Source organism: Triplophysa dalaica, chromosome 20 (assembly GCF_015846415.1).
Source record: "Triplophysa dalaica isolate WHDGS20190420 chromosome 20, ASM1584641v1, whole genome shotgun sequence".
NCBI lineage: Eukaryota > Metazoa > Chordata > Actinopteri > Cypriniformes > Nemacheilidae > Triplophysa > Triplophysa dalaica.
Window position 1 is genome coordinate 12,166,424 of NC_079561.1, and position 22,987 is coordinate 12,189,410.

Genomic DNA, 22,987 nt, shown 5'->3' on the forward strand with positions numbered 1-22,987 from the left:
ACATTTTCAGTGAATTAAACTAAACTTGTGAACGGTAGTGTCGACATCTCTGATCTTTTTTTACTTTTCTGTGTATGCTGTACTTCAAATTTAACTTTCAAACGCGGTTGCTATGAAACAACGTGTGTTGTTGAACGGGGACCTGTGGTTGGTCTTTCTCCAGTGGGCGTTTCCTAGGTGTGGTTTTCCACAGAATTGTAAAAAAGATCCGCTTCCATACTGAGTCAGTGCAGACGAAGGATAGTCTGCTGAGGTTGGACACCAGCTAGCATGGGTGAGTCGGTTCGCTCCACCATGGGCATCGGCCTGACGGAGGACACGTCTCTAGTCATGCCGTCCGACAAGAACCAATGCACGGGACAACAGCGCGTGCTGCAGCAGGTGAAAAGCATCAAGAGAACCAAGTCGAAAATGGTCAAGGACTCCCTTCCGTCTCCAACTAGTAAGTTTGTAGTCATGAACTGCAGTGTATTCGTATGATAAAATAACTTTATTGTTCTATGATAGAACAAATATTCTATTTAAATTCATTTTTATTGCGCCTTTCACAATTTTAAATTGCTGCGGAACAGCTTTACAGTAAATACATTTTAGCTAAAAGAGTAGAGGAAGAGAAACCGTAAAATGAAAATAAATCAATAATATAATGTTTTTTTATATGTAAATACCTTAAAAAGGTCAACTTCTCCTCGTGTGTATTGGCTGCTATATGTTAACTAACTCGAGTTAAATGCGAATCTATTATGCAAACTTACTGTACAGACACACTGTACCTGAGATTTATATTAGATTAGACCTTGTGAAAAGGGTGATAACAGATCTATTTAAGTCAAAGAGAGATGAAGAGTTTCTGTGTCTGGCATCTGACAACATGTTTCCCATCAGCAAGTTGAAGCAAGTCTGTGAGGAAGTGCATTTATTTGCCATTAAAGGAAATGTTCATCTCAAAATTGTGTTATTTTTACCCACATGGCGTTCAACATGTTTTAAGACCTCATGGTGTCTTCGGAATCCAAATGAAGGTATTTTAGGTGATTTCCAGGCCTTCTTATAGACATCATTGTTATAGTTGTTGTCAAGGTCCAGTAAAGTACTAAAGACATTGTAAAATTGGTCCATCTGCTCATAATGGCTCCATTGAATATTTTTGAAGCGACGAGAATACTTCATGTGCGAAAAATAATCATAATAATAATGATTACTTATTGATGTATTCACCTCCTTCTTTTCAATGTATGGTGCGCGTTCACGAGAACAAACTGCATATTTGTAATTGTTAACTAATTTGTTTGCATTTATTTCAGGTCCGGCGTCAGCGACAGAATACAGTGAGCCTAAATTCCAGTTTTCGCCAACAACAGCGCCCGTCAATCTCTTTAGCAGGAGCTCCACCAACACAAGCAGATGGCAAAGCAGAATGGTACGCACTGCTCTCACTGTGTGTTTGTTTAGTGATTCATATATGGTGATGACATTTAAGGGATAATGTACATCTTGCTGCTTGATGTCGTTGACATCTTGTCAGGGTCTATTTTGTAATAATAACAATCCGGATGTAAATTTTTCGGCTTATTAGTTCAAACAAGACGAAGATGCAGTTTGGTATAATCACTTTTTAATACTGTATAATCTCTTATATGTTATTATACTATATATTTTAGTATATATTATATATATAGTTGCTTTCCTGTAGCTCAGTGGTAAGAGCATTGCGTTAACAACGCAATGTTGTTGGTTCGATACCAGGGGATTGCAAATACCCATGTAAAATGTATAGGATAAAGCAATGTAAGTCGCTTTGGATAAAAACGTCTGCCAAATGCCTAAATGTACGTATTAATTGGGCGTATTTATATTAAATTTATGGAACTAAATTATTTGTTATGTCAAAATGACTCGCAGTGCCACGATTGTCATCTGGAAATAACATAGACTAGAATGTCGGGATTTACCAATCGGATTCAAGTATTCCACAAAGCGTGTTATATCAGCCATTTATAAACTTTGACTATTAAGAGTTTAATAACATGCATGGAAGTTGTACACATGAATTCATGCTATTAAATAAAAGGTCATTAATAGCAAATTAATATTTATTATAAGACAATATAACGTCATATATGCCATTATGTATTCTTTCTACTAACGTGTGTTTATAAAATAAAGATATATACTTTATAAAGTAATCTGGCAACATTCTATTACAACAATTTACCACGCTACGTGGTTTAACTTCGATCAGAAATGTTTTTTCCCAGGAAAGAAAGGTGTCAGGTTTAATAGATTGTGATCTGTACACATGTATGACAACTGTACATCCTGCACATGTTTATAGTGGCATAAGTAATCATTAGAAGGTGTATAGTTATTTTTTCTCTAAACTTATGAGAAGGCTTTTATGTTTTATCTTTTCTAAGCTGATCTGATCAACTACTTAAGCACAACAGTCTGACAGTAGTTTATGGTCATCTCAGCTAACACTTTAGACTCGTAATGCATTGCACTCCTAGAAATTGAGGCTCCGCATTAAAACTGTGGAATTCATAGGTTAATGTTGTTGTGTTAATGATGAATTAAATGAATTAAATATGTTGAACACTGTTACATGTATTTATAAGTTTAACTTAATTGATATTAGTGTTTTATTTTTGTTTTTAAAAACGAATCTGAACCACAGTCATACAGTCACACACACAAACAGATAAATGCGTAAAATAGTGACATTAACATATTTGACACTTTTATCTTAATTTACTTGCTGTACAGTTGTCAAGGTATTGAAAGGATAGTTCACCCTAGGTTTGAAGTTCTTTCATCAATTATTTATGGTGTTCAAAACCTGTCTTTGACAAAAGAAGATGAAAAAGTGAAAGTCTGTGGGTTTGGTTATCAAAATTCTTCAATATATTTTCTTTTGTCTTCTGCAGAAGAAAGTCATACCGGTATGAAATGACATGATAGGGAATGATAAAAGAATTTTCACTTTTTGACTGAACTATCCCTTTAAGATACAGCTTATGCAGTTCTGTTTAACAGGGAGGAACAAACAGCAAAAACCCTTTCCAGTGTGTAATTCTGTAAAGCAGCCGCTCAAAAATTTGATGTATTTACAATAATAACAATCATTATTTTCAATAATTTATAGCCACCTGCCAAAGAAATATATGCATTGCAACGGAGTTAAACATAGTGTTCATGATGATACTGTATAAGCATGCGGTAATATTTCTTTCTGTCACTCAACACAAAAAAGAGCCTTTTGTCTCATTGCAAGAAAAATCTTAATTGTAGGTAATCAAGGTAAAGCAAATTAAAAGGAAAGTGTACATACACATTTTGGTATATATCCTTCTCTGTATGTGTACTGTTTTAAACACATACAAATCTTCTTAAGAACCTTAGATACAATCCTATAGTAAGACTATATTAGTTGAAAATGAAGCAACCTTTTATTAGTAAATGTAGTTCTGAGAAATTGAATTATTTTCAAGGTGGTTCCATATTAGTAGACATGTGTTTCACATATTTACTGAACGTTATAGGATTTTATTCTTCCGGGTCTTTAGAGATTTAAAGCAAGAGACCACTGTGTTGTGTCCTAGTGAACATCTTTACTAAATTACATATACAGGGATATCCCCTCCCATGTTTTTGTGTTTGAGTTGCATTCAAATATTTTTTTTTTTTTATATAAATTTTAAGGATATATTTTCTTAAAAACTACACTAAACTGTGGGTGCTGGGAAACTTTATTCTCTTTACCTCTCTCTTGATCAGTTGGTGCCCCGTTGTTTGGGTAGATTTTTTTCTTCTATAGCCCTATTCGCACATGATTAGTATTACGCTATGTCTGTAATTTGTAGAGAAAAAATTCCCCCAGAAATTCCATTCCATTCCATTTTCTACCGCTTATCCGAACTACCTCGGGTCACGGGGAGCCTGTGCCTATCTCAGGAATCATCGGGCATCAAGGCAGGATACACCCTGGATGGAGTGCCAACCCATCGCAGGGCACACACACTCACTCATTCACTCACGTACTCACTCACACCCTACGGACAATTTTTCCAGAGATGCCAATCAACCTACCATGCATGTCTTTGGACCAGGGGAGGAAACCGGAGTACCCGGAGGAAACCCCCGAGGCACGGGGAGAACATGCAAACTCCACACACACACAAGTCGGAAGCGGGAATCGAACCCCCAACCCTGGAGGTGTGAGGCGAACGTGCTAACCACTAAGCCACCGTGCCCCCCCCCCCCCACAAATTACCTACCATATTTTGACGAACACAGAGGTCCTGTGATAATGTTATTCCCGTGCGAATCTGCATTTACATAAATCAGTTTTTCAAGGTTTTTTTATTCACCGTTTGCGAATAATGGAGGTTGTTTTGAAGTGTTTTGAAAGCCTTGCCATCGCATCCAGAAAATAAGTCCGTAAAATTGAGTAAATTCACGGGCTTCACTTATCGCCACATGAAATACAGATGCGGGGAGGTAAATTATAAATCACACGAGGTACCCCGATAATACTTTTGCACGCGTGTAGTTCAGACAGTTCGGTACAAATTCAGAAATATCCGAGACTAGACAATGTGAAGCAATGTCACGGCGTGTTGAATGTTGCGCCATCTTTGGAGATGGCTGATAGTGCATGTAATGCAATTTTTATTATGAAATATAACTATAGTACGTCGTTCATAACATAACACAGTCGTTCAGGAAATTACCCAGGTTCTTTCACTTTCAATTTCTCCCTATATCAAACAAAGCAAGTAACAGTACATAATAAACAATATTGCAGTGGGTATGACCCTTCCAAGATGGCGGCACCAATCCAACATGCAATATAGGATGTGACATCAGCTTCACATTCTCTATACCCTGTTACACGGAGCTAACTACACGCGTGCACCCACACAGCACCACAGCACACAGCTTCTGTCGATCGTGCCCTGGATGAGTCTGACACGGAGATGTCAACTATGCTTGCCCGGGCCGCCTCGGATTGCAGTACACCGCACAGCCTTCCCCGCAGATACGTAGCGCGGTATCAACCGTGTTCCCCCCCAGTACTTTTTTCCCAGAAGTGAATGATGGCCTCACGAAGACCTGGAATGCCCCCTTTTCTGGGCGTTCACTGCAAACGAGCTTGAGCAAGTTAATAGTAATAATTTATTCTAAGGTAATAAAAACATAAATGCTCGTTTTTTTTAAGGTCTTTATACACATATGAAGACCTCGTTTTGTAAATTAAATCAAATCACTTTTATTGTCACATCACCACTTGTGATGAGTGAAAGTCTTCAAAACAATCCTGTACTGCTACTTTAACATTACCACATTGTTTGTGTAATCTTTTTTAACGCATTATGTTTCCTTTTTAAAGCATTTTGTGTTGATTATGTATGGAATTAATAAAAGGGACAACACAAGTTGTGTTAAAAGTTACAGAAAAAATGTGTTTGCCCAGATAACACCGAGATGTGTTCAGTTGAGGACAACACATATCATATTCGGAGTGAAATTAATGACGATTCACTGCGCACGGAAAACATAGCAATAAAGATGAATAATGAATAGATTGAGCATGTTCACGAACTAACAATCACGTGTATGGAGTTGTATATAGAATATTTTAAATTCTGTCTTTATTGATCCCAGTCTAAAGAAGCTTGACTCTAGGAGAAGGTTTTTGCCTTCAAGCAAAATCTTCTGACTTTACACAAGTCCTTTCCTGCATATCGTGTCAGTTCATCCTCACTTTATGTTTGTAACGGTAGACCTCGTTGAGCTTCGCTGTTCCAGCAGCTTTGCCCTTAAGCCAGAGACTTAACCCAAAGTATTATCAGTTTCTACACTATCCTTTCACTGTTACTTTAAGCAGAGAATGTTTAGCTGGTGCTATTGAACAGTGTGAAGCGGATAGATAAATGGTTTTTACAGTGGACCCCAAGTTGCATCCAAAACATATCAAAAATGTGTATCAAATCTAACCATTAAATTGAATTGGATCGAATGGCTGTTGTGTCAATGCATGTTTTATTTTATTATTTACTTTAGTTGGCTTCTGTTTGAGTTTCTGGGTCACTTAGATTGAAATACATCATGAATCCCTTGGTTAAAGTGTCAGGAAAGCCTTGTGGCTGGCATGTGCACACACTTCTCTTGACATTTTAGACACATATCCATGACATTTGTAGTCTTGTGTATTTTGTAATAGAACCGTTTTTGATATTGTTGTGTTTCATAATGTATTGAATTATTTATGCCAAACTAAATAGCTATGTGGAATTTTCTTGGTGAGCTCAACAACAATTAATATACTAGAACAAGAAATGCAAAGCAAATACAAGAATCAACAAGCCGGTGTATTTGGACAGTTTTAGATAGACGAAATAGCATTTGGGTCAGATCTCGAATGATGATTTAACCATTCAGAAGGGGCAAAGCGATGTCGTTTTACTAAAACTATTAAAAAACGTTTCTATCATTTGAAATCAAATGAAATCTGCCTATATATTAGAATATTATTTTAACTAAATGATAATTAGTAATGTTTCACTTAAAATAAAGTGAAGTACGTTTAAGTTGAGACAATAAATTATCAATGGAATATTTTAATAATCAAAATTTATGGATAACATGTACCATCCCTTTAACCACTTTTTTCTGTTTGGTCGAAATCCACTGAAATAGACGAAATACACTTGTTTTTTCTCTCCAGACATGCCACTATACCGTGAGAAGACAGAACGGCAGCATCACCCAGTCCATCAGGAATGGGCCAATCCCCGTAGGAAGCCAGAACGGGAACCTATCACGTGCTAGAACTGTGAGAACTGCCAGCCAATCACAGATTGTGAACCATGTCCGAAGCAAATCAGATTTATCTGGGTAAGAGTTCAGAAAATGCCTCTGAGCAAAACACAGTCTGGCTACGACCCAGTTCCCACACACAGAACTTGAGAGTCTGTGCTTCACTAATGATGTGAAAGTGTTTTATATCTTAAAATGTATTATTTTTAACCTCTTACACTGTAAAAAATGCCCGTGAAATTAATGAGAGATGGACAGTCAACCAAAATACCTCTTAAAATAAACGCAATGCATTCAAAGTACAAAACCCATCAATAACTCCCAACATGCATTGTGGCATTAAGCTGTTCATTTGTTGGTCACCACTATCGAGACGCTGATTCTTGATGTCTGAGTAAAAAAAAAATGCAGACCGATTAAACGTTCAAAAACTTTTTATATGGATTGTTGCAGGAAATGCGGATTTCCAATGTAGGATCATTCAGACCTCAATAAGAAACTAAACATCATCATATGTCATAGCTGCCAAAAGACAAATGCTGTTTAGCAAAAGAAGGATGAAATAGCCCAACTAAAGCAAACACTGATCACAATAATGGTGACTTTAACAACAATAAATCCAAGTCATGGATGCTGTGCTACAGTCCCTGTGAAGCAGAAGTTGTGATCGTCTTCAGCGTTTTGACATATTTCCAAGACTTATAGTGGGTGTGACTCATGTTTCCAACTGTGAACTGATTGGATGAATAAAAACAGCATGTTCCAGTATTTTTACGGTAGCTTACTGGCAACCACAGCTGCCGGTATTTTTCCGTAAAAACTACGGAATTTTTCTTTTCTCTTTCTTTTCTGACATTAAATGTTTTATGGGTCACCAGTGGACTCTGTGTTTAATTCAAGGTCAGCCAAGGAGGTACTGATGTTATGCTGCATGTTGCTTTTTTTAAAAGTGACTTTGATGGTTTTTAATGATGAATTGCAAATAAATAAAATAAGAAAATCGAATGTTTTCACTTTTATGCGTTAGGTTCAGGATTTCATTTCATATAAAGAAATGCTTTTAATATAAAAAGCTCAAATGTATTCAGTTTATAAACAGCTTTAAGTTTTTGCCCTGAAGTTATAAACTACAAAGCAGTTTAGGTGCTTTTCCCAGAATTTTTACGGAATTTTACTGGACACCACAGCTGCCGGTATTTTTTCGTAAAAAACTACGGAACATTTTTCACAGTGTAGGTCAGTTTAAAAGCTGTTGTGGCAACTTTGTGGTTGCAAACAGGCTTTACATTTTGCATCTGTCACTTCTCATAATTTCCGTGTTGATTTATGTATGTGCCATCAATTGCATGGGTTGCAAATGTCTTTATAGCAATCGTGTTAAGAAGGTGCTAACTCTAATAATGTTTTATTCCTTGATCAGTATGAATGGTTCCAAATGGGAAATGAATGCTATGACTCTTCAGGAAGCAGTGGAGCTCCTCACGCACCCAGACATGTACCAACAGCTGTGTGGAGCATCATTCATACAGCACTGCACATACGTTAAAGGAGAAGCCAGGCGAGAGGTCAGACATACTTAAACCTACTATGTTTTGTCATACTATGGTGTGTCATCATGTTTGGTAATTAGATTTTTTTTTTTTTTTGGACCATATGCAAAAAGACACCATAGTACAACATAACAATCATATACTCTGTCTATAAGTGAGTGTTTGTCCAATAATTTGATGTGTTTGGTCTTATTGGAAGGTTTGTCAGTTGGGAGGGATTCATACACTCATTCAGCTGCTGAAAAGCGAGAATTTGGATATACAACAGACAGTGTCCGCTGCACTGCGTAATGTCGTCTTTAAGGACTCAGAAAACAAGTCCACGGTGAAGCTTTATGGAGGAATAAAAGTCATTTTAGATTTAGTCCAAAGCAATAAAGATGTGGAAATCCAGAAACAGCTCACCGGTAAGACCATTTTAATTCACTCCAAAGATATTATTATCTTTGGAGATAGTAGAACTAATGTTCTACATCATTGTCTTAAGGCTTGTCCACACCTGGACGATAATTGCGTGCGATTTTAACCGTCGTTTAATGCCTCATGCCGAGCACACTTTGATACCAATGATGAAGAGGACGTAAGCTAGATGAATTCTTCTTCTGTGTGACAGGCGAGTGGAAGAAGCGAAAAGGTTTGCAGCGCCACCTCATGTACCGGGGTATTTCTGTTTTTCGTTAAGCACTATCTATGTCAGGGAGTTCATTTGCATGCTTGGGTATGAACGACGAAAACGTCTGCAAAAGGCACACGATAATCGTCCCGGTGTGTACAAGCCTTTATAAACTCAAAAATAATTTTGTTCTTTAGCCTTTGGTTTAATTTCACACCGCAAAATATGACTTTCCTACTAAGCATTTTTGTACGGTGTTTTTTTTCAAAACCCGTAGTAAAAAAATCCAAACTGATCACACTTGTTGCACAGCTTTTTCAATTTTCAAAACCCGATGTAATGCTTTTATTCAGTTGCACATATTTTAAGTCCACATAATCACTGTTTCAAACACAAGATTATTGAAAAATGTAATGACAACATTTGGTTTAATCAACGTATCGCAACAGTATGATCTTTCAGTTTAGTACTTTTAACAAGCATTTCATTTAATAGCAAACAATCCAAGAAATGTGTTTCAAATCATCCTTAGTGCTTAAATTAGGACGCTACAGAACTGTAAAAAACAGATTACACAGTTTTCACATTAGGCATTACACTTACATTACCCAACTTTTACAGAATATATCATTTCCATAATATCTTATGTGTAATCAAGTGAAGGATCAATGAAGATATAATCTCCAATCATTTGGGGAAATGTTATTTTATTTTTTAGATATAATTGTAACATAGGTTTACTTTCAATAATGAAATGTGCACATTTAAATAAAGCAAAAACCCATAACATTTAGTGCACACACATTACATTCATTTGAATCTAGTCTCTCTTGATCAATTGGCCATAGATTCTCGTCCACATCACAATTAATCTCATCATTGTTCATGCACCTTGGAAAAAACCTTTTTGCATGGTGAATCCATGCTTGACATTGGTCTACACTGATGTCATCACATGCCTCATCCATGGGCTGAAGGAGGGTGATGCACTCAAGGGGTTGGCGATCATAGACCTTCCACCTCCATGCTGACAAAAAATTCCTCAATAGGGTAGAGGAAAGGAAAAAATGGAGGCAGGTAGAGGGTCATGTATTAGGGGATGGGACTGAAACCATGCTTGAACAACCTCTGCATGGTGGAACCTGACATTGTCCCAAACAATGCATTGGAACCCCTTCACCTTGACAGGCCGGCTCAATTTCATTGAGAAACTCAATGAGATGTACAGCGTTATAAGAGCAAAGTAATGGCCTACGTCCTATGACACTACCTTCAGAGATGTTTCCTCCACGTTGTCCAGTCAATTGGACAGTGGCCCGTTGGCCAAAGATGTTCCGTCCACTGCGACGAGTTTTGGTCAGGTTAAAGCCCGCTTCATCAACAAATATGTACTTGTGATGGGTCACATCAAGCGTCAAGCGCCATCACCTGCTAAAAATATATATTTCTGTTAATTGTTTTTACAGTGTTGTTCCAATATACATATGAAGTTGGCGATGCATAAAATAGAATAAGTAATACAATATATAGTTCTGTACCTGAACATACTCACCCTCAGTTGTTTTACCCAGTCATTGTTTCTCTCAAAAGGCACCTGGTAAATGTGCTTCATTGATACCTGGTGCCTCTTCAAAATGCGACCTATTGTTGGTAGGCTGATGGATGCCACATTGGCAAAGGTGTCATAATCCTCCTCAATTGCCTGATTTATTTCTGACAGCCGCATATCATTCCTGGCTCTCACCATTTCCACCACTGCCCACACCTGCTTGGCGGTCAGCACATGGCCACGGCCACCACTACGTGGTTTTCTGTCAATTATAAGCATAGAACAGAGTATACTGTATTGACGAAGTAAAGTAAATATCATACTATAAGAATATTGTAACATGTTTGATAAATTTACATGCATAGCAATTTACTGTAAATGTAATGGTAAAGCAGAGTATATATCGTCCATACTTGCCGGTTTTCTTGGCGAAAAGTTCGGATGGTAGAATTTACACTTGATCTTTTTAGATTTGGAACAACTAATCTGGCAGCCTCTGCCATAGTAAGGCCTCACTTCACCACATGATCAACGATGATGGCCCGGACTTCATTATAGACAACAGTTCTGCCTACTCTATGATGACCAACCCTTTGACGGGCCCCATGCCCATCTCTCTGTTGGTGCCTATACCCTCCTCTCTGACCTCTCTGTTGGTGCCCATGCCCACCTCTCTTATGGATCCCTTGTCCACGAGCTTCCTATTCCTTGCTGTCTATCCTGCTCCATGTTGAAAGAAATTTCCAGTGTTTACACAACCACTTTTATAGTCTACTTGTTGTGATAATCATACTTTTTCCTCGTTTATGTGTCCGTTTAAGCGCTTATTTTATATTTTTAACACTTTATTATTGTGATCTAGCATTTCTCTGTAATGTGGCAGTGTTAAAAAATATATTTTCTCAGCCGGTAAACTTGGATTATTCTTCTTCCTTATGTATATATTTATGCAAGTAATTATTTTAATATCATAAATGTGCAACAAGCGGCGTCTTCTTTGGTACTTACCTTGATACTGCCAGCAACATGCCCATGGACACTGCCTACTAGCGGTTGGCATGTGTAATTGCAAATTGGCGCGACAACCACTCGCAAGTATAAATAAAACCCAGACGTTAGGTCTGACGCAGAACCAAAAAATGCCCTTAAATTTGGCATGCCGTATTTAATTTCAATTCATATTTACTTTTTACGATTCAGTTTCCTCATCAATGTTTTTTTTTTCAAACCATATACACAACATAAAAGAAAATGAAGTACATAGTGTGAAATTTTGGTCCATGTTTGTCCCACAGGTCTTTTGTGGAATCTGTCCTCAGCCGATGATCTTAAGCCAGATCTCAATGAAACTGGACTGGAAATGCTTACAAAAAGCATTCTGGTCCCATACACCCAGCCTCAAAGGCATACTGAAAATCTGATCGAACCTGAGATCTTCCTCAACACCACTGGCTGTATAAGGTTAGAATGCTGTTAGATCCAGAAGTACTCAAAACATCTGTGGGCGATAAATGGGACAAAACAGCGTAACAAAGCAATTGAATGACTATGGGTTGAAATAGTAATAAAGCTGCAATTTGTAACTTTGACCCCTATATCGCCATCTCTCTTTGAAACATAAAATTGCAGGTTGTTTATTTTTCTGCGTAATTGTACCCCACTATTATTTTAAGATTATTATGTAACTTTATTATGCACGAGCTCATAAACAGATTTGCGTTTATTTTTTAAAAAGTTTTGGAGCTTGAAGCAACTGAAACTAGATTCACTCTTGCCAATTCCCTGAATCTTAACTTGATCAAAGAGCACGGGTAGATTCTTTTGGAGGTTTTGATTTTGAAAACCGCTTTCTTTTACTAGCTCTGTTTATCATTAGAAACATTGCCAAGATTTGGGTGTGATCATGCTTTGTGTCACAGATTGGCCTAAAGCATCATCTTGTTTTATTAAAAGAAAAATCAGTGGTGGATTCTAATGTATTTCGAATACTCAAACTACTGTAACTTAGTAGTTTTTTTCAGGAATTTCACTGTTTTAAGTAGTTTAAAAACAGTGTAGTTTTACTTGAGTACATTTTTAGTGCTGTATGGGTACTTTTAATGCGCTATTTTTCTTCACATTGTAGTCGCCACTTTATATATTGTTTTGTTTTTATATATGATGTGATTGGCAAGGATTAAAATCAGTCCCGTCACATAACCCCTCCACTCAAATCACGCGTAGAAAACTTGCATCACACAGATATCAAGACATCTTCCGCCAATTAAGTTTAATGAACGAGGACGAACATTTGCGGCAGGCAGGGCGCGTATCAAACGGCGGTTTTGCACACTTGAAAGTCACTGCGGGAAAGGGACAATAAACGAAGGCTCGTCAAAGATATGGAGAAATATTGAGTTCCTAAATCACCCCGTTCACTAAATTTCATCCAAACGGCTATATCATGAGATAAAATTGTCCATCTCTCTCCAAAGTCTCTACATCAAGTGCTCTGCCCTTAAAAGTGAGTAGTAAACATATGTGATTATTTATAATTATTCTTAATTCATTAAATAACACCGCCTGAAAAGTAACGAGTAACTGGCACTCTGAGTAGTTTTTACATTATTACTTTTTTAACACCAGTACTTTAACTAGTAATTGAGTACAATTTTAGCAATGTAACAGTACTTGTACTAAAGTTCAGATGATTCCAGTACTCTTTCCGCCATTGATAAAAATAAGAAACTTTATGGGTTGTAGTGTGTATTAATGCTAAACTATTTTCCACTCTTACAGAAACCTCAGCTGTTCCAGTGATGAGGAAAGGATATGTATGAGGAACTGCCCAAACCTGATCGACTCTCTCGTGAAATACCTTCAGGGTCGGCTGGAACTAGGCGAGCTAGATGACAAGGTAATTATAATGTCCTTTTTATGAACAGATGTGTTCATAAAATAAAGATGTTCACTTACATTTTTATTAGCTTTTTTACTACTTAAACATACAGTAAAGGATTTCTGTAATTACTGAGTGAAAAGGAAATCTCCTTCACCATGACCAACGAAAACATTCATAAAGTTAGGCCAAAGTTAATGTACTACTGTACAAAATATTGCCAAATATGTAGTGCAACAGACTGTATGTAAATTGTATTCATTGTCCTTCTATTCTTTGTTTTTGTGATGCGGTGTGCAGTCAGTGGAAAACTGTGTCTGTATACTTCATAACCTGAGCTACAAGCTGGATAAAGAGGCTCCAAAGCACTTTTCTATCATTGAGGATTGTTCCACGCAAAAAGCAGAGGCCAGAAGCAAAAACAGCCTCTTCAGCACAAAAATTCAAAAGGTATGAACTGTTCTTGCCTTAAAAGATGAAAATTACTGATAACCAGCAAATGTTCTGGTCTCCAGTACACTCAAATTTTGCTTGCCCTTACAAAAAAGAAGTCTACTTTTTATATTTTTATATGCTTTATTTATGTATTATGGTTATACACACCAAAAATGAATGACATTATTTGCGCAAGTAGATTACATACGAAGCCTATGCAAAGACACAAATTCATGCAGGCGGATGTGAATGACCAGAACTGGCTGACGTGATTACCACACACTTGTGATATAGACGGTCGCTCGCGTCCGGCCCGCCCCAAAGTTAACTTCCAGTCTGTGTTTGTTCATAGGTCTGGCTAGTGGCTAATAATATATTTTATTTAATTTAAATTACTATTCATTTATATGATTTTTTTTATTGTATAATAATAATAAAATATTTAATAAAATAAATAATTTGTTAAATGGGTCGTGTACCGTATTGTACATTGACATCTTGCGGTTGAGCTTGGTATCGCAGTCTAAATTTTAAGTATTGGAGTGACAAGTTTAGCCCGGTAACGGTTCTATTTGGTTTCTTTTGCTTGTTATCAGAAATCCTTTACAGGCACTCTATTGTTTGCGGATGTGTACTGGAAGTTAGGTTCGGGCCACAAAAGCGGGCATGCACAGTAACGTTGGTTATGTTGTTGATATTTAACTAATTTGCATTTTCGGTGCAATTTGAAAAAATTCAACTCAAACTGGAAATTCGCACAAAGATCTTATTGAGATGTTTGGACACTTCCCGCCACGCAATGTTTTTATTCGAAAGAGTGACGTGTAAAGCAAGTTACCCTGCGATAAATTTAGAGCGTTTTTGGTGTGCAGACACCGTTAGAAGTATACACGTTATAAACCAGTATATTTAAAGTTTTAAAATATACTACGTACTTGTATATCAATCAAAATATGAAGTATTCTAATTATACTTGATTTATAGTTGTCTATACTCCGATTGAGTGTGATATCTTTCCACTACTTTCACTCGTACTGAGAAAGTGTATTATTCAAAGTGTACTTTTATAAACTTAAAATCTCCTACAAGTAGTATAGGTAGAAAACTAGTTATGTACTTAAAGATTACTACTGTCATTACACTTTAAAAAGTATACTTTTTAAAAATCAGTCCATTAGCCCCAAGTTATATAAAAATAGTGCACATACAGTGTAGAAGTATACTACTAGTACATTGATAAAAGCATACTTGCTAGTATTCTTAAAAAATAGGTTGAACGTTAGTAAAGCATACTTATAAAATGAACTTGAAGTATGCTTATTTTTGGCGAGCTCTTTTTAGCAATGGCTGACTTATCTAGTTTTACGGTGAGCAGTTTAAGTGGTTTTCACTTGAGGTGCTCTCAGTTTGAACTCTTTTAACTTTAAGCACCTACAAATGTATACTAAATAAAATCACATATTTTTTGTGGTAGGAACTTTCCTTCCCAGCGATGGATACTCTTAATCCCGAGGGTGTGAGTTGGCTATACCATAGAAAGACACTGCAAATGTACCAGTTTCTGCTGAGGCTCTGTCAGAATGAATCCACTCTGGAGGCGTGCTGCGGAGCGTTACAGAACCTCACTGCTTCAAAAAACCCTGTAGCTACTTTATGCACAACAACAACACTAAGCGTTTATTTCATGTAACTCACCGACAGTCGTTCCGTCAAGTCAATTCTGGATCTCTGTCCAGGTGTCCACTGTGATGAGTCAGGCTATTCAGAAACTGAACGGCTTGCCAATCTTAACCTCCCTGCTGAATTCACCGAACCAGAACCTGCAGAAGACGGCAATGTCCGTGGTGGGAAACATGTCCCGGGTGTCAAATTTGCGGGCTATTATGGGTAAGAGTATTTTTCAGAAGACAACAGAGCTGTAGGTGTCATATATTGTAGTATTTTAGTGTGTTTTGGTAATGGTTTAAACTTTTCTGCATGTTTTTGTTATCCACAGCCAAGGAAGCTCTTCCACACGTTTTATCCTTTATCTCACATGTGGATATAAAGAATGTTAAGGCGGACGACACTATCGCCACAGCGTGCAGCGTGATACAAACACTCGCGGTGGCAGAGCCCGAGCACAGCAAGAAATTGTTTAAAAGAGCTATGATCATGAATCTGAGCCTTCTCAGTGAAAACATGTGAGTATATCAACAGACAGTCAGTCAAGTAATCAATCAATCATTTTTATTTCTACATTTGAAAACAACACAAGTTAACCAAAATGGTTTACAGACCCATGAACTAACAAAAGTATACACACATACACTTTACAAAAGACACAAAACACTAGACAAGCCCTAGACATATCAAAGAATTCTAAAAGCTAAATTATTTATATATATATATATATATATATATATATATATATATATATATATATATATATATATATATATATATATATGTAGGAATTACAATAATCCAGTCACGACAAAATAAAAGCATGAATCTCAATTTCCATATTTTAAAAGACTTGTAGCCTTTCAATTTGGCAAAACCCCTTAAATGAAAAAAGCTACCCTTAACCACACGGTTTGTTTGTTTATCGAATTTAACTATCGAGTTAAAGATCACACCAAGATTCCTTACATGTGTACTGACATTGGAGGCTAAAGTGAACAGCTTTAAGTGACTGCTGCTTTGCTAACTTCAATGCGCAAAAAATCACAATTAATATTTAGACTAGTTAAAATGAAGAAACCTTGATACCATTCACTGCTTAATTTCGTCCAAGCACTCGAGCAAAATCGACCAATTGGAGCTGTTATTAGAATTCAAAGGAAATACAGCTGGGTGTCATCTGGATAACAATGGTATGCCACACCATGTTTTTGACAGATTTAACCCGGAGGGAGCTTATACAGTACAAGGAAAACAAAACACGACACGAGAGGAACCCACAGTGGAATAAGAGGAGGAAATAGAGCTCCCTTTTTTCACAGCAAAGGTTCTCTGTGTAAATATGATGCTAACCACTTAAGAGCAGTCCCGCTAATGCCCACTCACTGACTCAAACCATCGAGAAGAAATCCCATGATGCACTGTATCAAAAACTTAGCTGAGATCAAGCAGCACTAAAGCAGCACAGTTTCCCGAAATATTATTTTTTATTTAAAAATGTGAACCTTTGAAATGGATCGTTACCCTGATAGAAGGGTCTAAACTTGCTTTTTTATATGATGGCACCACCTCCTCTCTGAGACATAGATTTACTTTAGATAAAATAGTGGGACCAACCACACCTCCAACTTGCGATAGCAAAAGAGAAATACGCTGGTTTAAGCTGTTGGGCAATTTCTAACATGTCAGAAGAGATAACCGGCTCATGAACCCTGAGAAATTGTGCCGTTAAAGGGAAAGTGTCCAAAACACAAGAATGTTATGTGTTTTATAGCTTTATAGTTTCTTTTTTACTTGCAGGTCATTTTCAAATGCTAGACAGCCTGCTGGAGCTCTCCTCTACAGTCTATGGGGACAAAAAGATATTTACAGCAGGTTGAAAAAGGTAAGATCTCCCACTTGAAATCTTTTTAAGTAGATGAAGCAGCTTTTCTATTGTTTTTCTCAGCTCCAAGTCACATACAGCCAGAAATCATAAGAAGGCTATTTTAAGAAGGAAGGAATATTTTACACATTCATTGTGATACGATTTTTACAATAAGTAAGGAGATTATGCCTCCTCAAAAACAAAAAACAAGTATGTGTACATCCAAGGGGATTAAACGTGGGGGTGCACCGATATATACATTTTGGCTGATATCGATAACCGATTCATTAACATTGTACGCCGATAACCGATATATTGACCGATATGCAGTATCAAACTATTAAAATAAAATTCCTCTTGACTGAAATAAATGGCAAAAAATGAACAACATGGAACATTGACTGCACAAGGTAACCATTAGTACCATTACCCCCTGAAAATCATGTACCAAGCCTACTTTACACTAGTTAAAGATTGTTTAACCTTCAGGCTTTCTATTTTTTATTTAATAAATACATAATAGATGTTCTTCCAGAGCAACCAAGAATAATGTTCGTAATAGCCACATGTCTAACGGGTCTCAAGATAGAAAGCCTTCAGAGAGCAGTCCGATTCAGACAATATGTTTTCGTTCCTATAATTTACACATTCATAAATACTATATCTACATATTGTACCTACATCAACAACATTTTGCTCATAGGAGTAAGTGAATGATCATGACAAAGATGCTGTACTGTATTTTAAATGTGAGCAGTGAGCAGCTGAAGAAGTTTAATTTGATTATCGGCCTAAATTTTATTATCGACAACATTAAAAATCACCCTTTTCAGATGATACCGATATGGCCGATAATTTATCGTGCATCCCTAATTTATTGCATTGACTTTATTATTCTTCATTCAAGTTAAAACAGAAAGTGTGTCGAGGCACGATAATTGTGTACATGTATTAACAGGATGAAGGGAATAATATGACCCAGATATGTCTTTGTCAGACTTTTAAGGTTCACCCCATTTAACACTTCCAAAGACTTTAAGCTGATTGATGACGTCTTGATTACTCATGTTATTTAATATAAGTTGGTAATGAACTTCTGTGGAACTGCATGTGAGGTATAAACAAAACAGTTGAGAATTGGATTTATTATTATAGCAGTAGTTAACAAAGCATTGCCTGTAAATGTTTCCAGGGAAAGTGATTATGTATCTGTATCAATCCTTCAGGGTGAGTTGAGGATATAAAATATGCAGCAGTTACCTTTGATTTCAAGGGAAAGTAGGGTGTGAGCATTGGTAATTTTTTTGTTCCTCTTGGATCGGGTTAAAAAGCCCCAGGCTACAGTCCATCTTTCCATCTGCATGACCATTTATACATCCAACAAGACTCTCGCTTGCTTGCACACACATTTCCAGGCACTGTATTGTACCCCACCCAGCTCTGTGAAGCGAAATAATCCAGGAAGATAAATTGTTTTTCTCCGTCGGACGATGGTGAAGGGCATGGGGCGGAGCAGGCATAATACACACACAGTACAGAAGCATCATATAATTAAATGTGATTTGGCTTTAAATCCCCAAGATGCCTGGATGTGACGCTCTCTTACTCGCTTGTGGCCAGATTTATTAAACAGTGCAAAATAGTGCGCGAGCGCAGACCGGAGCGGGCATTTACTAACAAGGCACACATGAAAAAACACAATATCTCATTCTCATAATGACCAAAACAATCTTCTAAGATCAGCTCAAATTAGCGCAGGGTTTAAGACGTGCTTTTTTGGTGCTGTTAAATAAAGCAATAAAAAATGGAATTACAATCAAAGGCGAACACCTTTATTTAAATCCTCTCCTCCCATAAAGTTTGTGTCTGAAGAGGAAACTCCTACAAATGCCTAAGGTCAGTTACATAACATCTGTGTTCATGCCATTTCAGCGCTAATTTTTACTGCATGCCTTTAGAAAATACCCTAGTTTTTACACCAAAAGAGGCGTTTGCACTGCCGCAAGCTGTTTGTAAATCTGGCCCCTAGTAGTAATCCATAAATCCTCAAATTATAAATCAGTATTATTAGCTTAGCTTTACAATAATTACAATAATTGTTTGGTTTATTTGTTTAACCACAAATTTGCGGTTTTACTCATATTATTTTAAATCAAATATATTTTTATTCAGGAAGAAAAGCAGTACCGCATTGTTTAGTGTGGTGGCCGGGACAATAGTGCTTAACAATAATTTACACCTCTTTCTATGTAACTTATTCACAAAACTATTAAGTGTTATGACTTGAGCAGTGCTAGTACTTGTTTGAACTAGCTTGTGGGTTTTTGGTTAAGATTTGATTAAGATAAAAGATATAAACAAGATGCGCCACTGTCATTACTATGAATGAGGAGGATATGCAACGCTCAATATGGCCGCTCTAGCGGAGGAAGTCCCGCCTTTCAGTAAAAAGAGCCAATCGTCAGTCGATAAAGATGATTCTATGGGGCGTGGCTTCTTGCTAACCTGTGCACTGCGCAGCAGCTGAAGCGACCTCGATAAAGATGTTTAAGTGTAGTTTAAGCTTAGGGAATAAAAGTCATGGAATAGTTGATGTCAGGTTTAATTGTTTATTGGAAATACTTTATTAAATTGTGTTTTTTGCCAGATAGTTAGTCCTGTCTGTGAAACTGGGACGAAATGTTAAATTTCAGGTTACTTTACAAACATACTTTCTTGAATGCATTTGCTCAAAAACTGTTTTATGTTTAGTTTTTCCAAAGAATATAGAAAGTGCAGCTTTAAACATCAATATTCTGATTGACCAAAATTGTGATCATGCAGAATTATTTGTTTTAGGTAGGACAGGTGAATTTTCACTATACCTATACCTATACTTGAGCGTCTATAAAAACATAATTTAGTCTCGAGAAATTCATTTATTGGCACGGACATCGGACATCGGCAATATAGTATGGAAGTAGGCGATTTCGTACGAAGCGGTAGTCTTTTGTAGCTCTTTTGTTCATTGGTTCTTGATAATTGTTTCTACCAGGTTTTTCTTGTTACTTATAAGTTCTCAATGTATTTAAACCCCAGTGTGTTCGTTGGTGAGTCTTTGTGTAAAAAAAGGCAGGCAAAGCAGCGGATCCGTGTGCAGTATTTTGTACTTTTTGTTAAATAAAACTTTAAAGAAAATGACAGAGAAACAAGGAACTAATGTAATCCCAAACTTAAAGTCCAAACTAACAGTGGAAACGCAGACTGAATCCTGACAAGTACACAGTAGTTACTATAATGTGCAGAGCATATTTGTGGATCAAAGGAATTATTGGGATGTGCTCGTGATACAGACATTGAGAAGAAAATTTCCTCTATTACCAAATACATTCACACCGTTAATTTAAATAATAATATGTATGTTTTGAATTTGTTTATTTACAGAATGGAATGATCAAGGACACATTTGTTAACACAGTCACGGCTGCATCTTACAAAATAATATCCGACAAACAATTCCGCTGATCAGCATGTACGTGAGTATTAAGCAACTTTATGTTGCTCGAGCTTTGACTCACATTCTTTAATGTGTTTTTTAATTTTGCAGATGTGGTGCCCTGGAAGTCAGAATGTGTCCTGCAATTTGAATGTCTGTATTTTGTTGGGCACATTAACTCAACGTGTTCTTGCAATGTTCTGTTTAGTGCCTCATGCAAAACATGTACGCTATGCCATGAGAAACAGTTCTTACACTATGCCTTTCCAGACTTGCACTTCTGGTCTTGCAGAGTAATAATTTCACTCCTCTTTTTGTATTGCTTTTCTACTCCTGTGTAACAATAGCAGTATAGCAAACATGTTTAAACATAGTATATCATTATACATGGTGATTCTGACGATTCTCTGTAAGACCTTTGGTTGTTGATGGGTAAATGTTCTTCTTGTGATTACTTAAATGTTGCTTTCATGCTGTTTTTAGAGCTTTAAAGTTTTAAACGTTTTAAAGTGATCATGAAAAAATTAACATTCTGTCCACATTTTATCACCCTTATGCCATTTTAAACCCGGACCGTTTTCTTTCTTCTGCAGAACACAAAAGACGATTTTTTTGAAGAATCTTTCCAAACAATATTGAACCCCATTGACTTCTATTATGAACACAAAACCACTGAGACATTTCTCAAAACATCTTCTTTTGTGTTACACAAAAAGAAAAAGAGTCGGAAACAAGAATACATTTTTTAATCTTGATTAATCTGACAAATATAGTGAAGAATTGTTTCTTTTAAAGACCCATCTCTACACTGACAACATTAAAACTTTCTCTTTATTGTACAGTATGCTGTGTTTTACTGTTTGCTTAGGCTGTGTGATGTTGTCTTTAGTGAATATTGTGTGTTTTGTGGCACAATGTGCAGTTTATTTTTACTTTGAAACGTTTTTGAATGATTTATTGTTGTGATGCTGTACTTGTTTTGTATGCTCATATTCCAGTGTCGGTTTATGAAAAAAAATCTACTGTGCAGATCATTTTAATTCCTTTTATCAGTTGCAATTGTGAGACTAGAGTTTATTGTAAAGAAAATGCTAACGAAAGAAAAAAATATTATACATTTTGTATTCGAATATTAAATACAGCCACAGAAAAAATTGAGAGACCATGTCAGAGACCGTTTTCAGATTTGACAATTTACTGTTTATAGGTAAAATGATCATTTTTGTTTTATTCTGTACATTTTTAACAATATTTCTACCAAATTTCAAATACAAATATTGTTTCTATTTGCACTTATTTGCTTGAAATGCAAAGAAAACAAGGTCATATGTACTTTTAAGCATTACAACAGTAATATTTCTACATGTATATAGGAAAAGTTAAAAATATTTTTTTATATGATTTTTCAAAGTGTTCATGTTGCTTGTCTTGCTTTCAGTCTTTCACATTGCTTTTAGGAGACTTTGTCACTCATGAGATTTGATTTTGGTGAAATTCAACAGACTCGAATGACCACAATGCATAAAGAAATGCTGATTTGAAATGACAATTTGGAAAAGTCTCTTTTTTTCATGGCTCTATGTCTGAATTAAATTGTACGTATTCATAAAAATTTTGTTTTGCAACTGCTAAATCATTAAAAAAAAAGTTAATCAGAATTTTCCATTATTTATTTACTAGATTTTGTTTACATGCCAAAGTATAATAGACCTTTATTGAGCAGACAGATTACAGGTGAATAAATCACCCAACATGAACAAACAAGGCTTTAGATTATAAAGATATATTTTAATGATCCTTGTCTCATGTTTACCCTTCATCTCCACCTACAAACAAAAGAAAAAATGCCAGGCTGTGAGCCAGGAAAAACCATATGAGTCATACAAATTCCCCTCTGCATTCCTGCAGATAATTCCTGACTACGGGAAACAGAGCACTGCGATGAATAAAAAAATACATTTCAGGAGGTGTTTCTTCCCTCAGTCTTTCTCTCTGTTAATCTCATAGTAATCCGTAACATAAACAGTTTCAAACTTTAGTATTGGGGGCTTGGAAGCATCTTTTGAATTTGCAGCTGCAGATCCTGAATCTTCTGCGCAAGTACTCAGTGCGGTCTTGTAAAATCAACTTTTG

The 22,987-nt window shown here is 36.4% G+C and overlaps 1 protein-coding gene across 2 annotated transcripts; it reads left to right on the forward strand.

Moving 5' to 3' along the window:
- Positions 1-212: 212 nt before the first annotated feature.
- Positions 213-21,693, forward strand: LOC130409025 (plakophilin-1). 2 transcript variants are annotated; one of them, XM_056732612.1, is made up of 14 exons: positions 213-442; positions 1,305-1,420; positions 6,731-6,900; positions 8,243-8,387; positions 8,572-8,779; positions 11,830-11,995; positions 13,313-13,430; positions 13,713-13,862; positions 15,322-15,489; positions 15,584-15,734; positions 15,844-16,030; positions 17,313-17,397; positions 20,803-20,894; positions 20,966-21,693. In XM_056732612.1, the coding sequence occupies exons 1-13, from the start codon at positions 271-273 to the stop codon at positions 20,881-20,883; spliced, it is 1,917 nt and encodes a 638-aa protein (XP_056588590.1). In that variant the 5' UTR covers positions 213-270; the 3' UTR covers positions 20,884-20,894; positions 20,966-21,693. The 2 variants fall into 2 exon arrangements, with proteins under 2 accessions (XP_056588590.1, XP_056588589.1); XM_056732611.1 differs by having other exon boundaries at positions 20,803-20,890.
- Positions 21,694-22,987: the final 1,294 nt, after the last annotated feature.